Raw genomic sequence first — 24,521 nt, forward strand, 5'->3', positions numbered from 1 at the left:
GCTCTCCATGTCCCAGCCCCGTTGTTTGCTGGAAACCAGGCCATTCACTGCCTCTACGAAAATCATTTTGGCCTAATTCTGTGTCCTTTCGGACTTGGTTCCATCTCTCTACCTTACCCAAAGGTAGATGTGTCTTTGCAGTAGGGTACGTGTGAGGGAATGCTGGTAGCCTGGCCTGCTTGGCCCCTCTGTTGTTCCCGTTCTTGCCAATGGAATGCATTTTTGGTTTTACGTTTTCACACACAGATGGGAAGTGTGTGGCTAAGTCGGCTTTTCCAGAGTCCACTCGTTCCCTTCCCCCACCTCCACTCCCCACGCTCCTTTTGTTCCAGGCCACTTTCAGTATAACTTGGCTGCTTAAGTCACTGCAGGCAGAATTCTGTCTCACAATTGAAAACAAACTATCTGAACTATTTTTATGTTGAGAAGCAAAAATAGATACAGGGTATGGCATGTATCTGGACTTGCCCGAATTCCAGTAATTCAGCCATCTTGGCCTTGAGAATTTATATTTAAGTCATAAGAGACATAGGCACCACATCAGTTGAGCAAATATTTTTTGTGCAGATATCTAATGCAGATATGGGTTATACAAAAAAAAGTAACTGGAACTCACTTTCTAGAAAGGATGTTACATGCAATCATATAACTATGGTAACAGTGTAATGAGAATTATCATCAAGGTATAGATAGGGAGCAGTGAAAATGTAGATTAAGGAGCAAATTATTTTTCATCGCTGTAGAAAATAACTTATAGATTTGCATATTATTCTTGTTACACGGCCATGTTGATCTTCTTGCTTTGTTTCAGTTTTAGCTTTTGTGCTGTTGGGGGAAGCACCTCTGTTATCAGAATCATGATCATAAGTCTAAAAAAAATACTATGGCGCCTTTCTCAGGGGATATCAGAGCACTTTTGTTAGGCTCTCACATTCTTCCTGGGTCCAACATTATCTTTATCTAGCAGCTAGAGAACTAAAACTCATCGAACTCCTAGGGGTCAGATCTGTGATCAAAGTGCAATTTGCCCTCTGGGTCAGGGATATATCCCCCCGATTAGAAAGCTGAAGAACACATGACCTGGTAGCTTTCTCTTACTATACGAAGATTGGAGAAGACTTGAAAATCCTGTTTCTCTAGTTGTCAAACAGAATTGTCACCTCTTTATGGTCAGGGCCATGTGGCATTCATTCATCTTTGTTTTTGTTTTTTTAAAAGACTGGTTTTTTTAGAGCTGTTTTAGGTTTACAACGAACTTGAGAGGGAGGCGCAGGGATTTCCCGTATACCCTCTGCCCTGCTCCCCAGCCCCCGACACGCATAGCTCCCCCATTATCAACATCACCTACCAGGATGGTACTTTTTTTTTTTTTATAACCAATGATGAACCTACATTGATCCATCATAATCATCCAAAGTCCACAGTTTACCTTACGATTCACTCTTGATGTACATTCTGTGGGTTTGGACAAATGTATAATGACATAGAACCATCACTATAATATCGTACAGAGTATTTTTATTGCCCTAAAAATCTTCTGTGCTCTGCCTATGCATCTCTCCCCAACCCCACATTCATGCATTTTTGTAATCGCTAGCATCTAGTAAGTGCTTAATACTGTTTGGATGTTTCATTAGCAATCAGTTGGTAAAACAGCATAACCATAAACACTTTAAAGTGCAAGTTATTCAACTTTCTGCTTTTTAGATATTAAACCCATGGGGTGAGTAGAATGCTTCCGCGTTGATTTACAGAAAAGGCAAATTTAGGGTGTCTTTGCGTGTCCTTGAAACCAGGCCTCTCCCCTCACTCTGTGGTTATGTGGCCGCACATGCACCTGTATTATTTCCCAGAGACACTTCTAAAAATGAAACCATAGCAACAAATGTTTGAGCTCTTGCTGTGTGCTTGACCCTGGTGGGCTTCGTGTGCCTAATCTCTCTTGCTAGCCTCCCAGAAGCCCTGTGAGTAGACGCGGTCCTCCTGCTGACAGACATGGAAGCTGAAAGTCCAGTGTAGTCAACTGAAATGCTCAAGGTCACACAGCCGGGACTTGAGCCAGGTTGTGGCAGCCCTGCAGGCCATGTGCTGCGTTCCTTAGCGGGGGGAGGGGGTGCGATGGCTCTGTGTAAAGAGAACTTGGCCAGGGAAACACAGGAGTTACGGAGGAGTGGTGCCCCCGAACTGCCTCCCCCGCCCCTTCACACACATGGGCCGTCTTGGGCCTTTGCAGGCTGTGAGCAAACACAGCCTTTGGAGCGTGGCGGTGAGAGAAATGCTGACGTAAACATTACTCGGTGTGGGGCTCCCCCTCTGTGCTTTCCAAACTCCAAGAGGAGACCTTTCCATTCTGCTTGGTACTTGAAACCTGCAGGGGAAAGTGGAGAGTCATTCCCATTTTCCAGCCCTTCCGGGGACCTGAGTGACGTTTTTCTCGCCCATTACAGATTCTCACGCTCCTGCTAACCTGCATGAGCGAAGAGCAATCCTCGGTGGGTCCTGGGGAAGAGCTGATTTGTAAGGGTGCGGAGAAGTGAAGGGCAGGGCTTTTTGTGTCTGTCACCATGCTGGACCCAGATTGCATGTTTTTATTGTCATAAGTTCCATTTGACTCTTAAAATTTCGTTAAGTATCTTATGAAGATAGGTTTGGAGTGGAGGAAACCCTGGAAGAGTACCCTTCTCGCCTGGTCTCTGGGAGCCTGTGCTGTGCGGGGCTCAGAGGCTCTGACTAACCTAATTAATATTGGAGCTGATGGATGAGCTTCTGTTAATTAACTGCAGCCTGGTCCCAGCATGACCCACATCACCTCTTGTTTTGACCTACATCTCGCACCTCTGTACTTTTTTCTGTTAATTCAAGTGTCTCTAAGGTTCTCCCTGTTCTAGCTTTTTCCAAGTCCACGGTTGTCACAATCCTGTAATGAAGCCAGAGGGCAGAGTGATAATGCAGACCCCGAGGTGCCCGCCGACTGCGCCCCATCCTCACCGGGCACTGTGACCACAGCTGCAGATGGCATCTGTGCACAGCTCAGGGGCTCTGCAGGGGAAGACAGGACACTCTGGGGAAGCTGACAAGAGGCCACAGGCAGGCAGGATGATTTGATACCTCGAAGTGAAGAATTGGGTCTTGGCCCCTTTGGTCCCTGGCTTCTGGGTGGCAGCCCAACGTTTAGAAGTTACGAGTACTCCGACAGCGGATGTTGGTCTAAACGAAGTGGTGGCTGGTGGCTCTGTTTTGACTGGTGGTTCATTCATAAACCTGACACAGAGGGAGTAAGGTATCTTGAAACTGAATTGCGGGATGGCCTTTTGGGAGCGCAAATCAGTGTAGTTAAGCAGCCTTATGCATATTTCAACAAGGAATTAGTACAACAGATTGATGCCTCTGATGTGGGACTTAGCACTACTTTTTTCCCCGAAGCTGCAGACAAGCGGCGGCAGCCAGCACTCAGCATGGGCCCACCGTCGCACCCTGGCTGCTCGCTGGGAAAGCACGGCCTGACCCCCCATTCCCAGAGTGCCGACTCGCGGACACAGGGGCCGGTGTGGGTCTCTGCATTCTTCCCAGGGCCGAAGCAGAGGGTGCCTCAGGCTGGTGTGGCCTGCAGGTGCCAAGACCTGGGAAGCCAGCACCAAAAAGAGGCTTTCTCTTCCTGCAAAGTGGAAAGAGCCCAGAGGTGTTTGTCCTTTTTACAGAGGTTCTCCAGGACACGTGGAAAGACCGAGACTTTCATAAGCAAGGCAGTCTGTCATTATTCTGGATTACACTGCTAACAGAACACGTAGAGGTTATTCCTTCTGAATTTCTGGCTTTGAAAATGTGTCTGTGTTGGTTTAGAGGAGGCAGGTTCCCTGAGGGACAGCCACATTTAATCTTTCACCTTTGGCCTGAGGGGGAAAACATCGGGCTTTGAGACCAGGCCTGGCTTTTGTCCCCGAGTGTAGATGATGAGAATAGCATTTTCAGCAAGAGTCATTTGAAAGTGGACGGCCAGATCCGCCCACGCCTGCAGGCCCCCTTATTTAATTCTAGTCCAGCCGCAAGGTGGTATGGTTCCTACCAATTACAGAAAGCTTTGGCTCTGACAGCGGTTCTCAAAATGTGGTCAGACCACCAGCATCACCTGGGAACTCACTGGAAATGCAGATTCTCTGAATCAGACCTATGCTAGGGGGGTGGGGCCTGCCTTCTGTGTGTTAGCAAGCCTTCCAGGGGATTTCTCACTCACAGTTGAGTTTGAGAATGTTGGTGCTCTGACCTCTGTGACGTGCGTGAAGTTTGAGACTTACGTCTCCTTTAACCGGATGGCAAGGCCCTGAGCCCCCGCTGCGTGAGGAGGGAACTGAGCTTTCCTAAAAGACAGAAGTGTGTAGAAGAGGCACGAGTCCTGGTCTTGGCCGATGGAATCCCGGATTGCAGGAGTGGGAGAGGAGGAGACATGTGGTCATGATGAAGAGTGATCAAAAACCCAGCAATGTTTTTTTGTTCTGTTTTTTTTCTTTTTACCAGCTTATGATTTAACGAATGGTATGATAAAAGATAACAGATGAACAGTCAGATGAAGAGACACATAGGGCAAGGTCTGGAAGGATCCTGAGCGCAGGAGTCTCCGTCCCCACGGAGTTGGGGTGTGCCAACCTGGAATTTTTTAAAATTTTGGGATTTTTATGGAGGCTTCATCAAGTAGGGATGATGGATCATTAACTCCGTCTCCAACCCCCTCCCCTTCCTGAAGGGTGGGAGGTGAGATTGAAGATCCCAAGCTTCTAACCACGGCTTGGTCTTTCTGGTGACCACTCAGAGTCACCTCATTGGAACAAAAGATACTCCTGTCACCCAGGAAATTTCAGGGGATTTAGGGGCTCTGTGTCAGGGAGCAGACAATGAACTCAGGCAATGAAACAAGGATTTCCTTTCCCAGGTTCAGCTACTGATTCTTCTTGGGATGACAGCCCCTGCCTCCTCCTGGGGCAGCCTTCCTGGGATCAGCTTCCAGCCTCTGGGCCCCTGTGGATGCCTCTCCTTCTCCTACTCGCTTTTCCTCAGCCTCCTCTTCAGTCCGTCTGCCCTTTCTAAGAATCTTCTTTTCGCTCCTGTCTCCTCCTCGAGCCCCATCTCCCAAATTAAGTGTAACACATAGAGGCTGGCAGACGGAATGAAGGAATGCCCAGTATCAGGGGAGGGTGGGGCAAGCCAGAGGGCACGGGGCATCGGCTCCAGCCCACGGCTACTGCATAGGAATGAAGATCCTGTTGCCAGATTTTTCCACTTATCTGGAGGTCCTTGTCCTTCTGCTTTGTATGAAACTCCCCGTTTTATTTTATTTTATTTATTTTTGGCTACATCGGGTCTTAGTTGTGGCACGTGGGATCTTTTGTTGTGGCGTGCAGGCTCCTCTCTAGTTGTGGTGCGATGGCTTCTCTCTAGTTGCAGCGCACGGGCTTAGTTTTCCTGTGGCATGTGGGATCTTAGTTCCCTGACCAGGGATCGAACCCGCATCTCCTGCATTGGAAGGTGGATTTTTTTTTTTTAAACATCTTTATTGGAGTATAATTGCTTTACAATGGTGTGTTAGTTTCTGCTTCATAACAAAGTGAATCAGCTATACGTATACATATATCCTCGTCTCTCCTCCCTCTTGCATCTCCCTCCCACCCTCCCTATACCACCCCTCTAGGTGGTCACAAAGCACCAGACGGATCTCCCTGTGCTATGTGGCTGCTTCCCACTAGCTATCTATTTTAAATTTGGTAGTGTATATATGTCCTTGACGCTCTTTCACTTCGGTCCCAGCTTACCCTTCCCCCTCCCCGTGTCCTCAAGTCCATTCTCTACATCTGCGTCTCTATTCCTGTCCTGCCCCTAGGTTCTTCATAACCATTTTTCTTTTTTTTAGATTCCATATATATGTGTTAGCATATGGTATTTGTTTTTCTCTTTGTGACTTACTTCACTCTGTATGACAGATTCTGGGTTCATCCCCCTGACTACAAATAACTCAGTTTCGCTTCTTTTCGTGGCTGAGTGATATTCCATTATATATATATGTGCCACATCTTCTTTATCCATTCATCTGTTGATGGACACTTAGGTTGCTTCCATGTCCTGGCTATTGTAAATAGAGCTGCAGTGAACATTGTGGTACATGACTCTTTTTGAATTATGGTTTTCTCAAGGTATATGCCCAGTAGTGGGATTGCTGGGTCATATAGTAGTTCTATTTGTAGTTTTTGAAGGAACCTCCATACTGTTCTCCATAGTGGCTGTATCAATTTACATTCCCACCAACGGTGCAAGAGGGTTCCCTTTTCTCCACACCCTCTCCAGCATTTATTGTTTGTAGATTTTTTGATGATGGCCATTCTGACTGGTGTGAGGTGATACCTCATTGTAGGTTTGATTTGCATTTCTCTAATAATTAGTGATGTTGAGCATTCTTTCATGTGTTTGTTGGCAATCTGTGTATCTTCTTTGGAGAAATGTCTATTTAGGTCTTCTGCCCATTTTTGGATTGGGTTGTTTGCTTTTTTGATATTGAGCTGCATGAGCTGCTTATATATTTTGGAGATTAATCCTTTGTCTGTTGCTTCGTTTGCAAATATTTTCCCCCATTCTGAGGGTTGTCTTTTTGTCTGGTTTATATTTTCCTTTGCTGTGCAAAAGCTTTTAAGTTTCATTAGGTCCCATTTGTTTTTTTTTTGTTTTGTTTTCATTTCCACTTCTCTAGGAGATGGGTCAAAAAAGGTCTTGCTGTGATTTATGTCATAGAGTGTTCTGCCTGTATTTTCCTCTAAGAGTTTTGTAGTGTCTTGGCCTTACATTTAGGTCTTTAATCCATTTTGAGTTTTTTTGTGTGTATGGTGTTAGGGAGTGTTCTGATTTCATTCTTTTACCTGTAGCTGTCCAGTTTTCCCAGCATCACTTATTGAAGAGGCTGTCTTTTCTCCATTGTACATTCTTGCCTCATTTATCAAAAATGAGGTGACCATATGTATGTGGGTTTATCTCTGGGCTTTCTATCCTGTTCCACTGATCTGTATTTCTGTTTTTGTGCCAGTGCCATACTGTCTTGATGACTGTAGCTTTGTAGTATAGTCTGAAGTCCAGGAACCTGAATCCTCCAGCTCCGTTTTTCTTTCTCAAGATTACTTTGGCTATTCGGGGTCTTTTGTGTTTCCATACAAATTGTGAAATTCTTTTGTTCTAGTTCTGTGAAAAATGCCATTGGTAGTTTGATAGGGATTGCATTGAATCTGTAGATTGCTTTGGGTATTATAGTCATTTTCACAGTGTTGATCCTTCCACTCCAAGAACATGGTATATCTCTCCATCTGAGAAACCCAGCAATCTTTATCTAAACCCTGGTTAAAAAGAAACACCTAGGCGAAGGGGAAACGGACCTCTCTGTGCTAATCTTGCAACTTCCTGTGAATCTATATTTCCAAATAAAAAGCAAACTAATAACAACAACAGAAACAACACTGACGAGCTTCTGGATTTTCAAAGTGCTGACCTATCTGGTTCATCTTTGAGTTGGAGGAGAAAAATAATGAGCCATTCCCCGAGCATCAGTAATACCCATCTGTAGTATAACTCAAGTTTTCTTTGAAATCCTTCATGGAAACAGGAAGACATGGCTGGTAAGTGGATGAGGCCTGTGTGTCTCGCTCTACCTACCTAGGCATGTTCTTCTCCTTTTTGAGTACTTCTACAAAATGCTTTCAAGAGACATGCAGGAGCAGTGTAGCCTGCACTTAACTGAAACCAGGACTGTGTTTTGAATAGAAGGTTCTTACCCTCATGGGGCTGGACTCTGGGTGTGTAAGGGTGTAGAGACCCCATTGGGTGCGCCTTCGCCGTGCACAGACTCCCCGATTCCTCTTTGAATCATCTTTAAGTGCTTGGTGAGAGGCAGAGCCGTGCATGTTTAGCGACCAAGTTGGCAGCCGAGCAGACCCTTTAAACGAACTGTTTCTTTCCGTAGGGAGGGAGAGGACTTAGCCAGCTCTCTGGCCACTTCTGAAGTGCAGTAGCTCTGCAGGAGATGCGAGTACGAAATCTTAGCCTCTCCTCTGGGGAGGGAATTGCAAGCAGATGCCAAGAGCAGCTCCACATTCAGTGACAGTATCACAGAGGATCACGAGTCCAGAGCACAGATTGACCCTCTGGAAACTGTGCATCTCTGCTTTCTAGAGGGGAGTGTCGGGCCTCTGAGAAGCTGAGGGGAAGGGGCTATGGAGAGGGCTCACTGCCCCTTTCATCTCATTTTCATTATGAGCTGAATGACCACTTTCCAATATGGTGAAGCTTCTGTGACTATCGTGCTGGGGTCATTATCCCAACTCAAGCACTGAGTATGGAGCTGTGTGAACGTTTTTTTTTTTTTCTCCTTAGTCAATGGAGATAAAAGATTGCTGTAAATTTCTGGGGCAGGTGGCAAGCTGGTTTACGGAACACAAGGCGATGAGAACCTCTGGCTTACGGAAAGTAGCATGAATTAATAATCATTTAATTGGCTCCTCCATTATGTTGCTGGTTTGGGAGATGGAAGTTTAGATGGAGGGGCTGTCAGTGGTACTTTAGCTCAGAGTCTGATGGTTGAGAAGTGGGGCTGGAGGCTGCCTTTGGCCGCTCCACAAGGATGACATGTCAGGCAGCATCCCAGGCCTTCAGTGAGCTCACCTTGGGGTCCCCAGAAGGAAGGGGGGTCAGCATCTTGGTGAACACCACTTCCGAGGGCCACTATGCCATGAAGAGAAGAAACGCAGAAGAAACTTCCCAGTAACGTGGACAGCTCAGCGCATGCCCAGGATCTCCCCAAGGGAGGACTCTGGCCAAAGGCGGGCCTGTGGCAGAGAATGTCCACCATGCCAACAGCACCAATGGTGTGTTGAGTGATGAGAAAGTCAGTTTTGCTCATGGAACTGAAACTTCCAGTACTTTCGATTGTCATGGAGGGAAGTTGATGTCTTGGCAAATGATTAGGGAAAGCCAAAAACTGTGTACCTTAAGGTTCCATTTCTACTTCACTTCCAAGTTTTCTTCAGGTTTCTTTCTCAGGAGGCAGCAACTCCCTGCCTTCCCTCGCTTCAGAGTTGTATGACCACATCACTAGGTGAGAAATGAGGCACGTGTTGGCATTAAGTCTGCTGGCAGTACATGGTATTGCAAGTACAGCTCTCAAGTTTTCTGTCACCAAAATTTCAGTGACTCAGATTTTAGTTTATTAGTGAGGATTGGGATTGGGTGAGAATTTGTTCTAGGAAAAGTGGTTTTATCAGGTGAAGTTAAAGAGACTGTGTTTCTACCGTACTTGACCACTTGATAAGCCCCCTAAATTATACTGTTCTTACCTATTCTTCTTTTTTTTAATTTACTTTTAATTTATTTATTTTTGGCTGCGTTGGGTCTTTGTTGCAGCACATGGGCTTTCTCTAATTGCGGTGAGCGGGGGCTACTTTTTGTTGTGGCGCGTGAGCTTCTCATGGCAGTGGCTTCTCTTGTTGCAGAGCACGGGCTGTAGGCACACGGGCTTCAGTAGTTGCGGCACGTGGGCTCAGTAGTTGTGGCTCGCAGGCTGTAGAGTGCAGGCTCAGTAGTCGTGGCACACGGGCTTAGCTGCTCCGTGGCATGTGGGATCTTCCTGGACCAGGGCTCGAACCCGTGTCCCCTGCACTGGCAGGCGGATTCTTAACCACTGCGCCACCAGGGAAGTCCCCTTAACCTGTTCTTTACAGTTAGTCACCTCTTACCTGAAACCTTACTAGGCTTGTTTTAATTATTCTATATGCTTAGAACATAATAAAACCTCTTCTTGAAAATTGTAAACAAAACTTGCATGAATTCAGATTGGCTCTCTTCTCTTCCCTACTCCCTCTAATTAATATGACAAGAGGGGAAAATTTTTAAGTAATTATTTTTAGAGGTTAAATGCCCCCAAGCAAATATGTTAAAAACAAAGGATATCTGGAAGGTGACGTCACAGAAATGATTTTTGTTTTTCCTGAGGAAGCCATGCACTGACTACTGTGTCTTTCCCTTGGAAATGAAATTTCTTTTGCTTGGAATGTAGAGGAACAATGAAATGGAGAGTCATGAATCAGGTCTGCCTCTCAGTACTTGGCTTCGTCAGATATAGTGACCAACCCATCACAGTTTAAGGTGGAATGGTGGCTTTTGGCCCAGAAAGTTGACTTCGAATTTTCTGTACTCCATAGCCAGGCCATGCCGGTCCTTTTCCTGCCTCACCAGCGAGTTCAGTGGGGCAGCCTGAACTTCTAACAAGTTGAGCAAGTGTTTGTCCACTCCTTAGAAAGTTTGCGTGGCGAGGAGTCTGCAGCTAACATCCTGTCGGGCTGCGCTTGGGGTTTGACCCTGCATTTCCCCGATATTGCCCCAGTGTCCCTCTTGCCTCGCTTTACAGAGTATGTAATCGATGGCACTCGCATGATTCCTTGCCACGTTTTTAAACCCTTTGAAGTGCCAGGAGCCCAGCATGTTGCCTGTGGAAGATTCATTGAGATTTAACACATATTTTCACATGGCATAGCTGCCAAAATGAGGAAAAATTGCTTTAACCAGCAAAGTAAAAATACCACCTGATGTTTTGCACAGTATGGATCCAAATATCAACCTTTTCATGGACAGTGGAATTTAAATGCTAAACTCTTTAATTATAGTATTAAAAATAATATAACTACATGACAAACGTAGAAAATGGGGAGATGGTCCGTGAGGCTATCACCTAAATACAGCAGTCATTTTCTTCCAGTCTTTTTTTCTAATACCTATTTTTTACAAAGCTGTATCATGTTATAATGCATATGTTATCTTATTTTTTTCTGATTAACCTTCTCAAGGATTTTTCCATATTGCTTCATAGCTATCATATGTAATGTCATCTGATACTCAATAGAGTGGCGGTACCATTGTTTACTTAACCGTGCCCTGTTGTAAAATATCTAGATTGTTTCCAGTTCATTTTGTCATTATTGTAAAAGCCACTACAGGTAGTTACCCTTGAAGTTGTTACCAGTATAATCCAGTGGTTCCAGGCACTGTTTAAACTATGGCTTGTCTCTGGAGCGCATCTATTTGTGTTTCACTACTGTGACGTCGTAATGGCCTTAAACTGATCAGTAATTAATTTTAAAAAGTAATAATGTTTTCTAGACTGTGACATCGCTCTTGGAATTTAAGTCAGAGTTTCGAAAAGTCTTCAAAAAAGAAAACCACAGTACTTTCCCTCTTGGTATTCGTACAACCTCATTTACTTATGCCTACAATGTATGCTAGTGACAGAACTAAAGTAGGAATTGATTTTGGGAGTCTGGCCCTTTTGAAGTTCAGAGAGAAGAAGCTTGAGAAAACCTTAGACTGTCATTGTCAGTAGTAAACCCTCTTCTAGCCTGCTGATGGAGAACTTGCGCAACTGTTTATCCATCTACAGAAATTTTATAAAATCTCTGGTACCATGTTTTCATAGGGATTGACGTTTTAATGTCTGGGGTCAAGCTAGGAGGGGCCTGTCAGCCTCGTTAACCTAACTCTTTGGAGCAGTCCTCACATCACCCAGGGAAGCACAATGGGATTGTAACTGGGTGTTAACAGACTCCGATATAGGAAAGGCACGGCCTTATCTTTAGAGAAGAAGCCTAGCGAGCTGCAGGTGGCTAATGTCCACTTCTAGACAGATCTGATCTAATAAAAATGCAGATTGCCCCAGATAGAAGGGAGATGAGCCCCGGAAGTTTTTACACTAGTGGATGCAGTATTTCATATCATAGCAGAGCTGTTGTGTTACTCCAGAGAAAGAGGAATGAGTGAGCAAGTGCCGATTTTATTTTTTAAAACGCTTTAGAACAGCTCCTTAGCTTGAGCTCACAAAGGAAGCTTTAGAATTACAGAGCAATTTGAGAGTATGAAAAATAAAAAAAAGGTAATAGAAGTCCCCCCTCTCCATGCAGGGGGAAAGAATAGTGGCTTCTGAAACGAGAATTCTCACCTCTGCAACCTCGTCACCATTCATCATGCGTTCAGCCTTGAAGGACGAGGGTGGACTCCGGTCCTGTGAGGACGCTAATGCTGCACTGGGTTACACCGGGTTTGCTTTCCAGGGAGTGGATGAGTCGGGCGGTCTCAGCCTCCGCGCTCGTTCATCCACACTGCTGAGCAACTGCACGGTTGAAAATCATTCTGAAGAGGGGGGGTAGGAGGCAGGTTGAGGGCATTGACAAGGCAGTGTCACGGTCCTGTAAAAGCAAGTGTTGTTTCAGGTCAGGCAGACTAACAAAAAGACGGGGATGGGTGTTTAGAATAGGATCTGCATCTTGGCTTGCCCCTAGGGGAAGGGGGAGCAGAGAGCAGCTCTTTCCTAACTGTAAGCCCTGAACCTAACCTAATCCTACAGATTGGAGGTGGAAATGGGGAAGGTGGAGGATGGCTCTAACAAATAAGCATCTGAAGTATCATCTAACGTCTCCACCCACCCCATCTTTAGAATGCCTTTGAAAAGCTATAGAAGAGCTAACATATAGAAGACAACCAGTAAGCAAAAATGAAAAACGATGGAGAATAAGAAACCTTCTGGGGGCAGGAAGATCTTACATCCCCAAAACATTAATTAAAAGACTCCTATTGTGGGAGTGTTCAGGCAGGGGGCCCATCACACTCCGAGGTCTAAAACCTGCGACGCAAGGTTTCGCGGGATCAGGTCTGCCGGGGGCTGGGAGATGGGAAGTGGGCCGTGGGAACCAGACTAGAATGTCACATACAGCACCTAGTTAATCGGCAGCCAGTCCATCACATTAAATATCCAGCCGTCATGTATTACCTTTCAAGTGAAAATGAATAACTCCCATTAAGAAGAAAATGGGTTTGAAGTCGATTCGAGACAGATTAAAGTACTGTTATGAATGTGTGCTGGGAGGAGGAGGGGTCCGTGTGTAATATGCTTGTCCTTGTACTTTTTAAGTAATAGATGTTCTACAAACTTATGTAGACCAGGTTACCAAGATACTGGGGTTAAAGATCAGAAGATGTGCATTCTGGGAAGAGCATCCACTTCCTGGAATATTTCCTGCATTTTGCATTTTTATTTTCCAAAGTTATTGTGTGGCCTTACGATTTTAATGAATAAAATTGATTTTTTACAACTGTTTATTAAAGCACACACCTGTAATGACAGCATCTTGGGTATCCACGTCAGAACAGATTTCAAGGCTGGAAACACACGCTAGGGAACTAGGCTGGATGAGACAGAAAGCAGTTTGACCAAAGAGTAAACATGAGGCTTTCTAAACCAGTGACCTCAGTGCTGAGTCAAATGATTTTTCAGTGAGGTAGGGAGGGCAGTGGGTATGTACTGTCTCACTACCATTTTCAGGATTTTTCTTCTCACCACTTGTAGCAAAATGCTGAAAAATGGAGTTCCCATCCAAAACAAGTGAGAGAGCCAGCCTTAAGATACTGACCAGGTTTTGGAATGACCACATCTGACCATTTGGAGATTGGTGTTTATACTGGAGGAGCCCTGCTTATTCATCCTTGTTAAAACCCTTTCAGCCCAGCTGTTTTCTCATCACAATCTTCCAGATCCCTTTCCATGCTTCAGAGAACTCCTTCCGCCAACACTTCCACGCTCACTGCTTGCTGCTTCACTCTCATGTGACTCTCCTTCCTCGTTGGTGTTTTGTTGTTTTGGTGGAGTGGGGTGCAGAGGGCATGTTTCTGGCAAGCAGAGAGGACACTTTCCCTCTGAACCACCCACTCTGAGTAAACTCTTGTGTCTGGAGCACTGGCTCGATTAGAAGTTGGAGTCACGCCCTATCTAGTTCCACTCTTCAGTTACTTCTTCCCCAGAAGCAAGTTGCTGAAGCCACACTTGACTTTTTTGCATGCATTTGTATGCAGATATCCGTGTAAACCTTTCTCGGGTCCGTCCCATTTATCATGTCTCCTGTGCTGTGCTGTGCTGTGCTGTGATTTCAAGAGCTGTGACAATAAAGTTGGAAGCACATCATCTATTACATCCATGAAAGCAGAGTCTGTCTGGTACTTGGGTTGACTCGTGGTTGGCAAAGCAATTGGTGAGACTTTCCCACCCACCCTCATAAGCCAGCAGATTGTGTCTTGATTGGGGGAGGTCAGAATAGACTGAATGTAGCTTAGTCCAACTCAGAGCCTTTTAGTCCATTTCTGTACCTTTTTTTCTTAGTGTTCAGTTGTTAAAGTTGTGTAGTGACAGAAATTCATGGGGGACAAAAAGAAACACTTGCTTCTTTTCTAGCATGCCTGATAAATCAGTCCGGATGCTCATCCTACTTTAATTTTGGTGTTTCAAGAAAATCCTGTGCTATAAATGAATGTTGATTTTCACCCAACGCAAACCCTCTGGGAGCTGGCCTGGTCTGGCTGCTGTATTACATCTTCTGCTTTTTCTTCCAGCATCATCAAGCCAAGCAGAGAAGGAGCTGACAGATTCTCCTGCAACCTCCAAACGCATCTCCTTCCCAGGTAGCTCAGAGTCTCCTCTCTCTTCAAAGCGACCAAAAACATCAGAGGAGACCAAACCGGAGCAGGTGAGGCCAGAAGGGGCTGTGCTGGTGGGGGAGTGTTTCACATAACTGGGGGGAAGGGGGGGAGTGGAGTCTCGGGTGGGCGGGCTTGGGGCGGACACAGTTGCGGTGGGAACTGAAGATTCAGCCGGAGGGGTGGCTGTGTGTTCCCCACAGATGTACCAGTGTCCCTACTGCAAGTACAGCAACGCCGATGTCAACCGGCTGCGGGTGCACGCCATGACGCAGCACTCGGTGCAGCCCATGCTCCGCTGCCCCCTGTGCCAGGACATGCTCAACAACAAGATCCACCTCCAGCTGCACCTCACCCACCTCCACAGCGTGGCGCCCGACTGCGTGGAGAAGCTCATCATGACGGTAAGGCAGCTGGGAGCAGGACCTCGGGGCTTTTCTTTCCCCAGCGGTCAAAGGTGATGCAGCAACATGGACAGGACTCTGTTGCTGGATGCGAGAGCCAGTGCAGAGTTGGAAATGTCAAAGATAGTTCTGTGACCTTTGTTCACCTTAGACTTGGCCTGACTGTGGCCTAAAGGGCTGAATACATATGCATTTCTCAACCTGCCTTATCATTCCTCTCTCCCCTCAGGACGCAGAGGCCTAGAGTAGCTAACCATTTACATGAAGAAGTTGTTATTCAGATTCTCCAAACCTTTACTGAGCAGGTCATCTTCTAGGTTGCTCTTAAATTCATTATGTCTCATTTCATCCTCACAACCACTCTGTTTTATTTAAAGAGTTTGACACGTTTACATTGACGGCTGAGGAAACTGAGGCTCAGAGAGGTTAGCTGACTTGATGCCCCTGCAAGTGGCAAACTCGCAGAATGTAGCCCTGTGACGTGGGAGTTTCTCAAGTGGATGCTTTCATTCTCAAAGCAGGAAGGTGCTCAGTTGGGTAGCACGTGGCGAGTCATGAACAGGGGCTTTGCATTTTGAGCATGATGTTGCTACACCTGCGGGGCATGGCTCTAAGTGGCCACTGTAAACATGGCCCAAAAGATTAGTGTAAGGATTTAAATCTAATGTAATGAGAAAACTTTTCAAACGCCTACAGGCGATACCAGTATCCTGCATTCTGTGTATGCTTGGGCTGCTGGAAAGCCCTTTCCTGATCACTAGAGGAAAAACCCCCAAAGAGAAAAATTCTCACCTCTAACTTCCTTCAACAGTGGAGTAATAAGTTAATTTGATTGCCTTTTCGTGTGAAGATTCCCATGCAGGTCACAGATGTGTAACCTCTAGGCATTTCCCATTCCACTTGGTTACGCAAAATTAATGAATAACATTGTAAATGATGTTTAGTTGTGAGGAACATACATTTGATGATGCGTCAAGAGGACCTTAGCAGCCAATGGCAGGCTCTAAGGTGACCTAGCATGAGTTTCATTTCAAGTGTAAATGCACTTTCCATGGGTATTTTCAAATAGACAGACTGGTGAACATGGTTGAAAGGTTCTAAGTGGAAACTTCCTTTTGTGGATGGGTGGGTTTCTGTTACAAATTCCCCTGGAATTCTCTCCAGCCTTGGAAGTAACAAGGGGGATTTTCCTCAGGCCTCATCATACTTCCCACAGATGGCCTGGAACCATGGGAGCCTGAAGAAACAGGAAGAGATGTGGGGAGGGTGGCATTTTCAATACATCGTCCTTCTGCTCTGGTGATTACTTCTCCTGTTTAATATCAGTCTGGTCTAGGAAATGTGAGCCTGTAGTAATCTGTATGATTGGTTTACATCAGACAGTAAGTTTCATTTTTACATCCCTAGGGACTACTATATAAATTACATTTCAAATATCCATTGTTTGTCATACTTTTATAACAGCAACAGTATGGTACATTCAAAGTAGCAAGTCTGGGGGTCATTATGAATCTTCTTCATTTATCAACAGAGTCTTTGAGAGGAGGATGTTACTGCTGTGTTTGCTTGGGTACCAATCCCTAAGATATTTCTGGGTGTTACCCACTCAAGCAGTGATTCTCAACCTTTTTTTTGGAGACGCTGGTGAAAACGGTTCAGTAGCCTTACTGGGTATTCTGTGCACACTAAAGTTTGACAACTACTATTAAGAACTCTTTCAAATATTCTCCATGTTCAAAATTGTGTGTACAATGCCAGAGAGCATAAGGATACCCTAAAATCCATCCATGGAAACAGGTTAATAAACCCTATTTGAGAAGACTCCCTAAGAACATAATTACGGAGGAGAAACACACTCCCTAAAGGGGCTGTGCTTGGCACCTTGTACAGGAACCCCTGTGTACCTACCTCATTTGCCCATAGCAGACAATGGAGATGTTTTCTAAATATTTCTGAAAAAAATGTGCAAATTGTGGGAAATGTGCTGACTATAGGAAGTTCATTTGCTAGCAACAAGAGAAAGTTAATGGATTCAGAAATACAGTTGAAAGTTGTGGGAAATGTAAATCATAAGGGTTTTACACTCGATTTAAAGGTGTATATAAGGATGATTTGGTACCCTGTCTTTGCATGAGAAGATGGAGTTACTGCATGGCTGTCAGTATTGAATTGGTTTCTCAAGTCATGAGGATGGTTTGCATTGAGCTAAATGAAGCAATTCCACCTCGACCCTTTAGCAGCATCAGCAGGAAAAGATGAGCAACCAGGGTTAGAGGGGCGTTTGTGGCCATACCTTGGGGTGAGCCCAGCATCCTATTTGAGGACTGGACTGCTGATCTTGGTCTCTGCCCTGACAAATTAAATAGTTGCCATTGTCCTTCCTCTGAAAAGTTTGGTGTTAATATGAAATTTGCAATTGTTTTACAACTAAGTGTTTATAATGAACCTGTGGTTAGAATCATGCCCCTGGAGGATATTTTACAGCAATTTTATTAGAAAATTGGCCAAGGGAAAGTATTGGTTAGGCTTTCTGATGATACATCTGTTTGTTCCTGGCCAACTAGAGCAGGAAACTCTGAGAAATGCCCCTCAAATCAGAGCTGCATTTCCTAAACCATATCATTAAGGAATGGTCAGTGTTCAGCCATTCATTCTCCAAGAGGAGAAAGTTATGTCTGCTTTATCCTTGAGTGGCTGGGATGAATGGCAGTGAGAGGAGTGAATCTTCTTCCTTGCCAGATTGACTGAGTTCACTGCCTTTGGCTGCAAACTAGGAGAGCCTGGCAAGATCCACCAAACAGACAGCTCCTGGCAGACACGGGGTATGTCCAGGGTAGCTAAAGCTATAAATTCTGGGAAATACTTTTTGCTGTTTGGGTCCAAGGGCCCAGGATCTGGCTTGAATTGGGTTTCAGTCTCTCTAAAAGTAAATTCCACCCTGATAAATGGAAATAGATTACTTTCTCTACAATGCCTTTCCGTTCAGTTGTAAATGGAGAGTGTTTTGAGGAGGCTTCATTTAATAATACCTTATCAGACAGCTTTCAGGAACCTGCAGTGTCTAATATGTCTGTTGCTATGGTAACAGTTGCTTGCTTATGCTCTGCATCTCATATCTGTGTCTTCCATGGGCCCCCTTCTTTTTACCGATGAAGGGGCTTGAAAAATATTCTCCACTGGGAACAATTGCAGCTCTGGCCCTCCGCTATGGAAACTGCACCCATACCACTTCATTCTGCTCGGCCTATTGGAAACAGAGCTCCAAACGGTGTCTTTACACATGTCATATGAAAGACGGAAATCTATAAAGCTTAAGGCGGTGAGACAGGTGCCCCTCCAGACCCAACTGAGCGACCCGCCCCCGATGTCAGTTCCATAGAATTCTCACCTATTTACTGAGAAGTCCGAGATTCCGAACTGGTGGTGGGGATATAGGGGCTGCTGCTCGTGCCCTCCTTTGTCTCACAGTTTTAGGCGAGGAGGGTTGAGGGCATAGGGGACAGGTTTCTGGCCCCTAAATGAGAATGGGAAAGACCACCTACAAGGCATATCAGTAGTCTTAAATTATTCTAATTGATCACTGTCCTTCTAAGTGGCAGGACACACCACTGGGATCCCGGAGCACTAATACGGGGAAACTGTCTTTGTTCCCCAGTCACTTAACAGAGTATGACCTCATGGCAGAGAAGGGGGTTGGCTCTGGAGCAGCCCAGGAACACCTCTTTCTCTAGCCCTTCGTCTTCACTCCCTCAGTTATTCTGTACGTTTTGTCCACGCACAGATTCCCCTTGGCTGCCCCTGGACCTGCACTGCCTGCAGGTCCCCTCCACCCCCAGCCCGCCCCAGCTGTCTGTCTCCTGTGATGTTTTCGGTCAGCGTCTGTCTCTGCTCATCGTGTGCCTGTGCATCCGAGTCTCCAGATCAGGCTGGCTGCTTGGCCCCCCTGCACTGGGGGCTCTCGGGTGGCCAGCGGCCCTGAGGCTGTGGCACCCACTTGGGTACCAGCTCTCACTTTGTCTCCATCTCAGAGGAGGGTAATGAAAATAATCGGGCTTCATTAATTCCAAGCCCTGTGAGGTGATAGCCATTTGGAGCCTGTTTGCCAATTAGATGGTCTAAATTAAAAGTGACCTTGGTATACTGCCACTGCTTGCCTCTCCAAGTCTAATGAAGCTTTTCTCTCCAATTCAGTCCCCTTCTCAGCTTTTTTCTCCCTCACTCACTCTGTGTGTGTGTGTGTGTGTGTGTGTGTGTGTGTGTGGGCGCGCGCGCGCATGTGTGTGTGAACTGTTCATATGTTTCCTGTTCTCCCACCTACCTCCTTTTTCAGTCTTTCTCATTCTTAGATTTTAAAATCTGGTTCAGGGCTGCATTTGTTTCTGGCCCATATGAATTGTTAATATGGCCCTACAATTCTTCCTCTTGGGTTTTAGGTTTAAAAAAAAACAACAAAAAAGATAGACAACGACATAGGAAGACGTTTTAGAAGGGAAACGAGACAAAGAGAGAAACAGCCCTCTCGACTCCGTGGTCCAGCGCCCAGCCTGCCACATTTGGAAGGTAGTAAAGGGAAGGAGGGAAAAACCTCTGAAGCTCTCTCTGCTGCCGTGAGTTGCCGGGCTTGCTGGCTGCAGATGTGCAGAGACCAGCTGGCAGCCATCGAGGTCAGGGGAGGAAGTGAGCAGCCAGACCCTCACTGGCGCCGTCGACTTTGGGTCCCCCACTAGCTAGAATGCTCAGTTCTGGAAGCGGTTGGCTTTTAACTCCATGCTTGTTTTTTGAACAGGACCAATGCCTCATTCACAAGGTGTAGAGACCGGCCAGGTCTGTGCCAGGAAGGCCTGTGTCTGAGGCTTTTTCCCTCTTTTTTCCCCTCTACCTGAGTTTCTTCATTCTCTTGATTTTTTTTTTTACTGAAATATGAAGGATTTGAGTCTCCTTGGGAGTCTAGGTTTTGGCAAATCTGTACTTTCACTTGGAATAGAGAGCCTTTCAGAAAGAAGCTCTACTCAGGTGAGCAATGCCAAGGCTGTGGGGATGAAGGTCTCAGAGAAACCAAGTTCAGTACTCGCTCTAAGAAAGTACCTTTGCTTTCCAGCATGTGGGACTTGTTGGTTGCATTGCTCTAACCTCAGACAGGGTGGCCTTGAGAGGTGAATTTGCATGAGCAGTCCCGTTCAGAATTCAGCAAAGTGTATACACCCCTTGGCTGCTCAAGTTGTGGTATTTGGTCATTTCATATCCATGACCCAGAGAAAGCAAGGAGTGGGGAGGGCTCCTTATAATTCCAGCTTCTTCTATCGAAAAAGAGTCAACATCAGCGGCCCCTCCCAGATGTCACAGTGGGGACCAGACCCACATCTAAGACTCTGGGTTTTATAAGGTGTGTCCTTGGGGCTTTCGGGCCCACTCACCTCATAGAAACTTGAAATGCGTTAAGTCATAATCCAAAATAATGGTGAACTGAACAGGAGGTAGGAACTAGGTATTTACAAACCCACGTCACCTTTCCTAGTAGTTCAAGGGCAATTAACTTGAATCCCGGAATTTCCCTCGAGGGAGCCTGTGATTTCCTGAAATTATCTACGATAGTTTGTTTTAAAAGTATTTTCTCTAGGAGGCTGCAACTTTCATCAGATTTTCTAATGAGTTTATGATCTCTAGAAGGTTAATTATTCTGGATGTGAGCTTCTTGGACACAGGGACCCGGTCTTGCTGTCTCACAAGCGTGCAGCACGGGGACCTTGTACAAAGTTTAGTGAATGATGGTCAAATGAATGGATGAGCAGAGTCATTTGAGGCCCTTCCTTTTCATCAACTAAGTTGTTTTGGAATGGCTTAAGCGTGAAGATTCTTAGTACCGGCATGGAGCTCTTCTGTTTCTATCGTCATATGTGAGAATTGCTTGAACTTGAAGATTTTCAGCATCAGAGCAGAACTCCACATTTCCCTTGTTACATGTGAGACTTGTTTACTTGTTAGGAAGGTACTGCGCCTGTTCGAATGATATTTTCTTCCTACGTTTCCGTCAACTCTGCATGCTTGACTTGGCTGAGAGGAGCACATGTGGTATCCAGATCATCACCACAGAGCTGCTTTGCGTGGTCATGGCCGCCGAGCTTGAGAGACTCAAGTTCTGAGGCAGTAATGGCTCTAAGCAATTGAATTTTCTAACCAGAAAAACTCTGACTTTTGGTTCAAAGTCTGTTTTAATAGTCTGAGGTCCCCTCTGTACATTAATGAGTAGACTATGGGGGAATGTAACTTAACATACTCAGTGTTTATGGGTGTAAGATTATTGGAAGAATCAATCTACATGGGTGTCAGTGTAGGAAGCATAGGTGTTTAGACTGATTGTGTACTATTGTTTGGCCAAACCTAAAACTTTTTGTTTGGCTTTTGAGTGTGTGGATGGGAGGGCTTGGGGCAGAGAGAGTGAATGTGTAATGCCGCATACGCTGTCGGGACAGGGGAGCTGCTGGCGGCATCTAGTCCTCCGAGGGTCTCTGTGGTTTGGACACGTTTGGGGCGGCTCTGCTTACGACGCTGTGGCCAGGTTTTGTCCTCTCACACACTGGCATGCTCCGACGCTCCTAGAGAAAGGGAAGGTCTTTACAGAACTCTGCCCAGCACTGTTGAGTGACCGCCTTTCCCACGGACTTTCAGCCGTCCATCAGAGGCTGCCTGGGATAGACTCAACCTTCCACACTGTGTGGCAGCCAGATACGATTGGGAAACAAGGAGTGCCAAGGCAAGTATTGAAGGAACTCAGCCTTTGGCCAACTTTCATTTTCTTCCGTGAGCAGAATTCCTCAGAGAGCCATTGGCAGGACCGTATTTTTGGCTCTTTACAAAAAAGCGTGGTAACTTTGAGTGATGAGCTTGAGAAGCTGGTAGGAGAGGGAGTAGTGGACACGGACACGGGAACATTAGTGTCCGAGAGCTGACGTGGGGCCCTCCAGCGTCCTGCACAGCAAAGAGGCTTCCATCGCAACCTCTCTCTTCAGACCCATGCGCAGACAGACCGCACCAGAATTTCTAGATCCTTAGGATTCTCTTTAGGGGTCTTCTTCTTTGCTTTCTGGGCATTTCTTGCCCATTAAGATTTTATAGGGCTTCCCTGGTGGCGCAGTGGTTGAGAGTCCGCCTGCCGATACAGGGGACACGGGTTCGTGCCCCGGTCCTGGAGGATCCCACATGCCATGGAGCGGCTGGGCCCGTAAGCCATGGCCGCTGAGCCTGCGCGTCCGGAGCCTGTGCTCCACGACGGGAGAGGCCACAACAGTGGGAGGCCCGCGTACAGCAAAAAAAAAAAAAAAAAAAAAAAAAAAAAAAATTTATATACCCAACATTTTTGTTTGTTTTCAGGGAGAGGTTGGGTAACACTATAGATGAGAAGATGCAGGTAGATAGAAGTAATTACGTAAACACGTATGAGGCAAGACTTACAGGTTTGGGGGCCCAGATTAAGATGCAGAGGAGCATGTGAGGTTGATGATTATATTTTGGGGAGAGTTAATTGATGGAAGGTGAAGGCAGACAAAGAACCGCTGCTTACTGCCTTCTTGAATCCCAATCAGGAATTATGATTAAAGTCGCGGCGAGACAACAGAGGGCTGATGAATTGGTGTCTTTTTTTTCTTTCTTTTTTGCCGTCATTCACACTTGATTGACTTCAACCTTTCAAGTGCAAAAGTCTCTCTTTTCCATTATTATTCATAGCCATCTGAGTTTTTCTAATTAAAGTGTATGAAAACAATTACTGATCCGTCGTACTGAGTCTGTTAGAGGGGATGTCTGCCTTACTGTAATGTGTATAAAAAGCCCACAGTTTTCTATAATGATGTGCAGCTGAGGTGTTAGATAATTTTATTCTTTTTTACTCTGTAGGGCTTTTTTTTTTTCACTTCTCATGATTCATTTTTCATAATTCCTAAAGATCCCAGGAAAGGACTGATCCTGCAGCTACGGCCGAGAAAGGAGGTGTGGGGGGGAGTCTTTTTTCCTTTCCCTTTCTCCCCCTCTTGCCCCCAACCTCGTGCTCCCCCTCGGTTGAGGACTATAAATTAATCGGTGACCTTTCACTTCTTGTATTCCCGCTGGACTCCCCAACCACACTGGTCAGAAATGCTTTCTATTAAAAAGAAAATAGCTGGAATGAGTTTGGCCATCTCCGCTCCATTCCTAACGATTCATCCACAGCTAGCCGTAAGCAGCTGCTGGCGAGCTTTGTGTGAGGGTGGAGATTCTGTGAGAGCAGGGATTCTGTGTCACATTCACCTGCCACGCACCTGCTCTTCGTAAACGCAGGGTTCCTCAGAGCCCTTCTTCGTAGTGCCTGTTGCTTAATTTTTGCACCTACGGGCATCTGGGTTGCTGAGATTATCCTAATACCCTGAAATGTATTGAGGAGTTACCTTTTTGGATTTATGGGGACAGCTGTCTGAGTTTCCTTTAGGAGGAGTGGAACCTACCACTGATGATTCTAGTGAACACGTCAGCAGTGATTTTGAGCAAGGCCAGGATCCTCGAACCATTAAAAATTAATAGAAATTTATTTTAAATATTTAATTTTGAACAGTAATCTAGGCGTTCCAATCTTTGTAACAGCAAGTGAAGATACTATCTCAATAGTTGTGTTTGATGGGAAAGTAATGCCTCCAGGTGGGGCTGCGTGCCATGTAGAAAGGTTAGTGGTGACTGTAAGTTTCTGTTCCTGTAACCTCAGGGTCAGTTTGCTTCTCAGGCTGTCATCAAACAGGGAACGATTTCTAATTCATTTGGGAATATCATCGCCAACTACCTTCCCATCCTATAGTAGGCAAAGGGATACTGCTGCTTCTTAAATGAAGAACCTTTTAGCCTTACGGTGGATGTTGAGGGCCTCCTATCACGTTAATGGAGGGCAGATGATAACTTGTTTGGACAAGCTTGCGGCCAGATGGCAGGAAAGCCTGGAGAAATAAATGCCGAAAGATCTGACCTTAAATTGTAGCTCTTTTGACCCAGGCTAATTCTGGAGTTGCTGTATTGGGAAACAACAGCCGTGGCCAAGGTGGGGCTGCCCTGTTGTAGAACGTAGGGTGCGGGGCACCCTCTGCGGCTGGGACACTGGCCAGAAGTCCCCTCTGATGCTGTGTACCTCAGGCAAAGACCCCAGGAGAAATCCTGACTGAAGTGAGTCATAAGAAATGCTCATTTGCACTTGATCTCAGCTTGTAAAGGGTTACAAAATGTTGTTTCCTGGAAAAATCTGCCAGTGTGTCTGCGTGTCCTTAGCCTTTCCTTTGTTCCCTTCTCTTCTTCTCACCCTTTCCTTCGCTCTTATTCCCCTCCTCTTCTTGCCTGAATACATTCTGAAAACAGTACTACAATGCTCCCTGCTTCAAGATTACAGTGTACTTTACTAGGTATGATTTAATTAGGGCCCTTATTATGTTTTCAGCAGCTTAAGGTGGGCCTTTCAACTTATCTACCTAATTGGTTGCACAAGAAGTTTCACAGCCCATGACAAAACATTGTCAGTGATCAAAGTCAAAATTCTGCATAAAGGAAAAATATTAATAATAAGATTATTCTTCAAGT

General features: G+C 45.6%; 1 protein-coding gene and 1 long non-coding RNA gene across 11 annotated transcripts in view; one reads left to right on the forward strand and one right to left on the reverse strand.

Annotated features, from left to right (window-relative positions):
- ZFHX3 (zinc finger homeobox 3) overlaps window positions 1-24,521 on the forward strand; it is a 256,795-nt gene that overhangs the window by 215,359 nt on the left and 16,915 nt on the right. For all 10 annotated transcript variants that reach the window (XR_010938973.1, XM_067718710.1, XM_067718716.1 and 7 more), the window contains 2 exons: window positions 14,449-14,582; window positions 14,736-14,936. Coding sequence is in view for 9 of the 10 variants with exons in the window: in XM_067718710.1 (XP_067574811.1) it covers window positions 14,449-14,582; window positions 14,736-14,936 (335 nt within the window). In the remaining variant the exon portion in view is untranslated. The remainder of the gene's footprint in view (window positions 1-14,448; window positions 14,583-14,735; window positions 14,937-24,521) is intronic.
- LOC137214651 (uncharacterized) overlaps window positions 11,830-24,521 on the reverse strand; it is a 192,717-nt gene continuing 180,025 nt past the window's right edge. Inside the window, exon 11 of the long non-coding RNA XR_010938974.1 lies at window positions 11,830-12,254. This is a non-coding gene — a long non-coding RNA (uncharacterized lncRNA). The remainder of the gene's footprint in view (window positions 12,255-24,521) is intronic.

This window comes from Pseudorca crassidens, chromosome 20 (assembly GCF_039906515.1).
Source record: "Pseudorca crassidens isolate mPseCra1 chromosome 20, mPseCra1.hap1, whole genome shotgun sequence".
In the NCBI taxonomy this organism is placed as follows: domain Eukaryota; kingdom Metazoa; phylum Chordata; class Mammalia; order Artiodactyla; family Delphinidae; genus Pseudorca; species Pseudorca crassidens.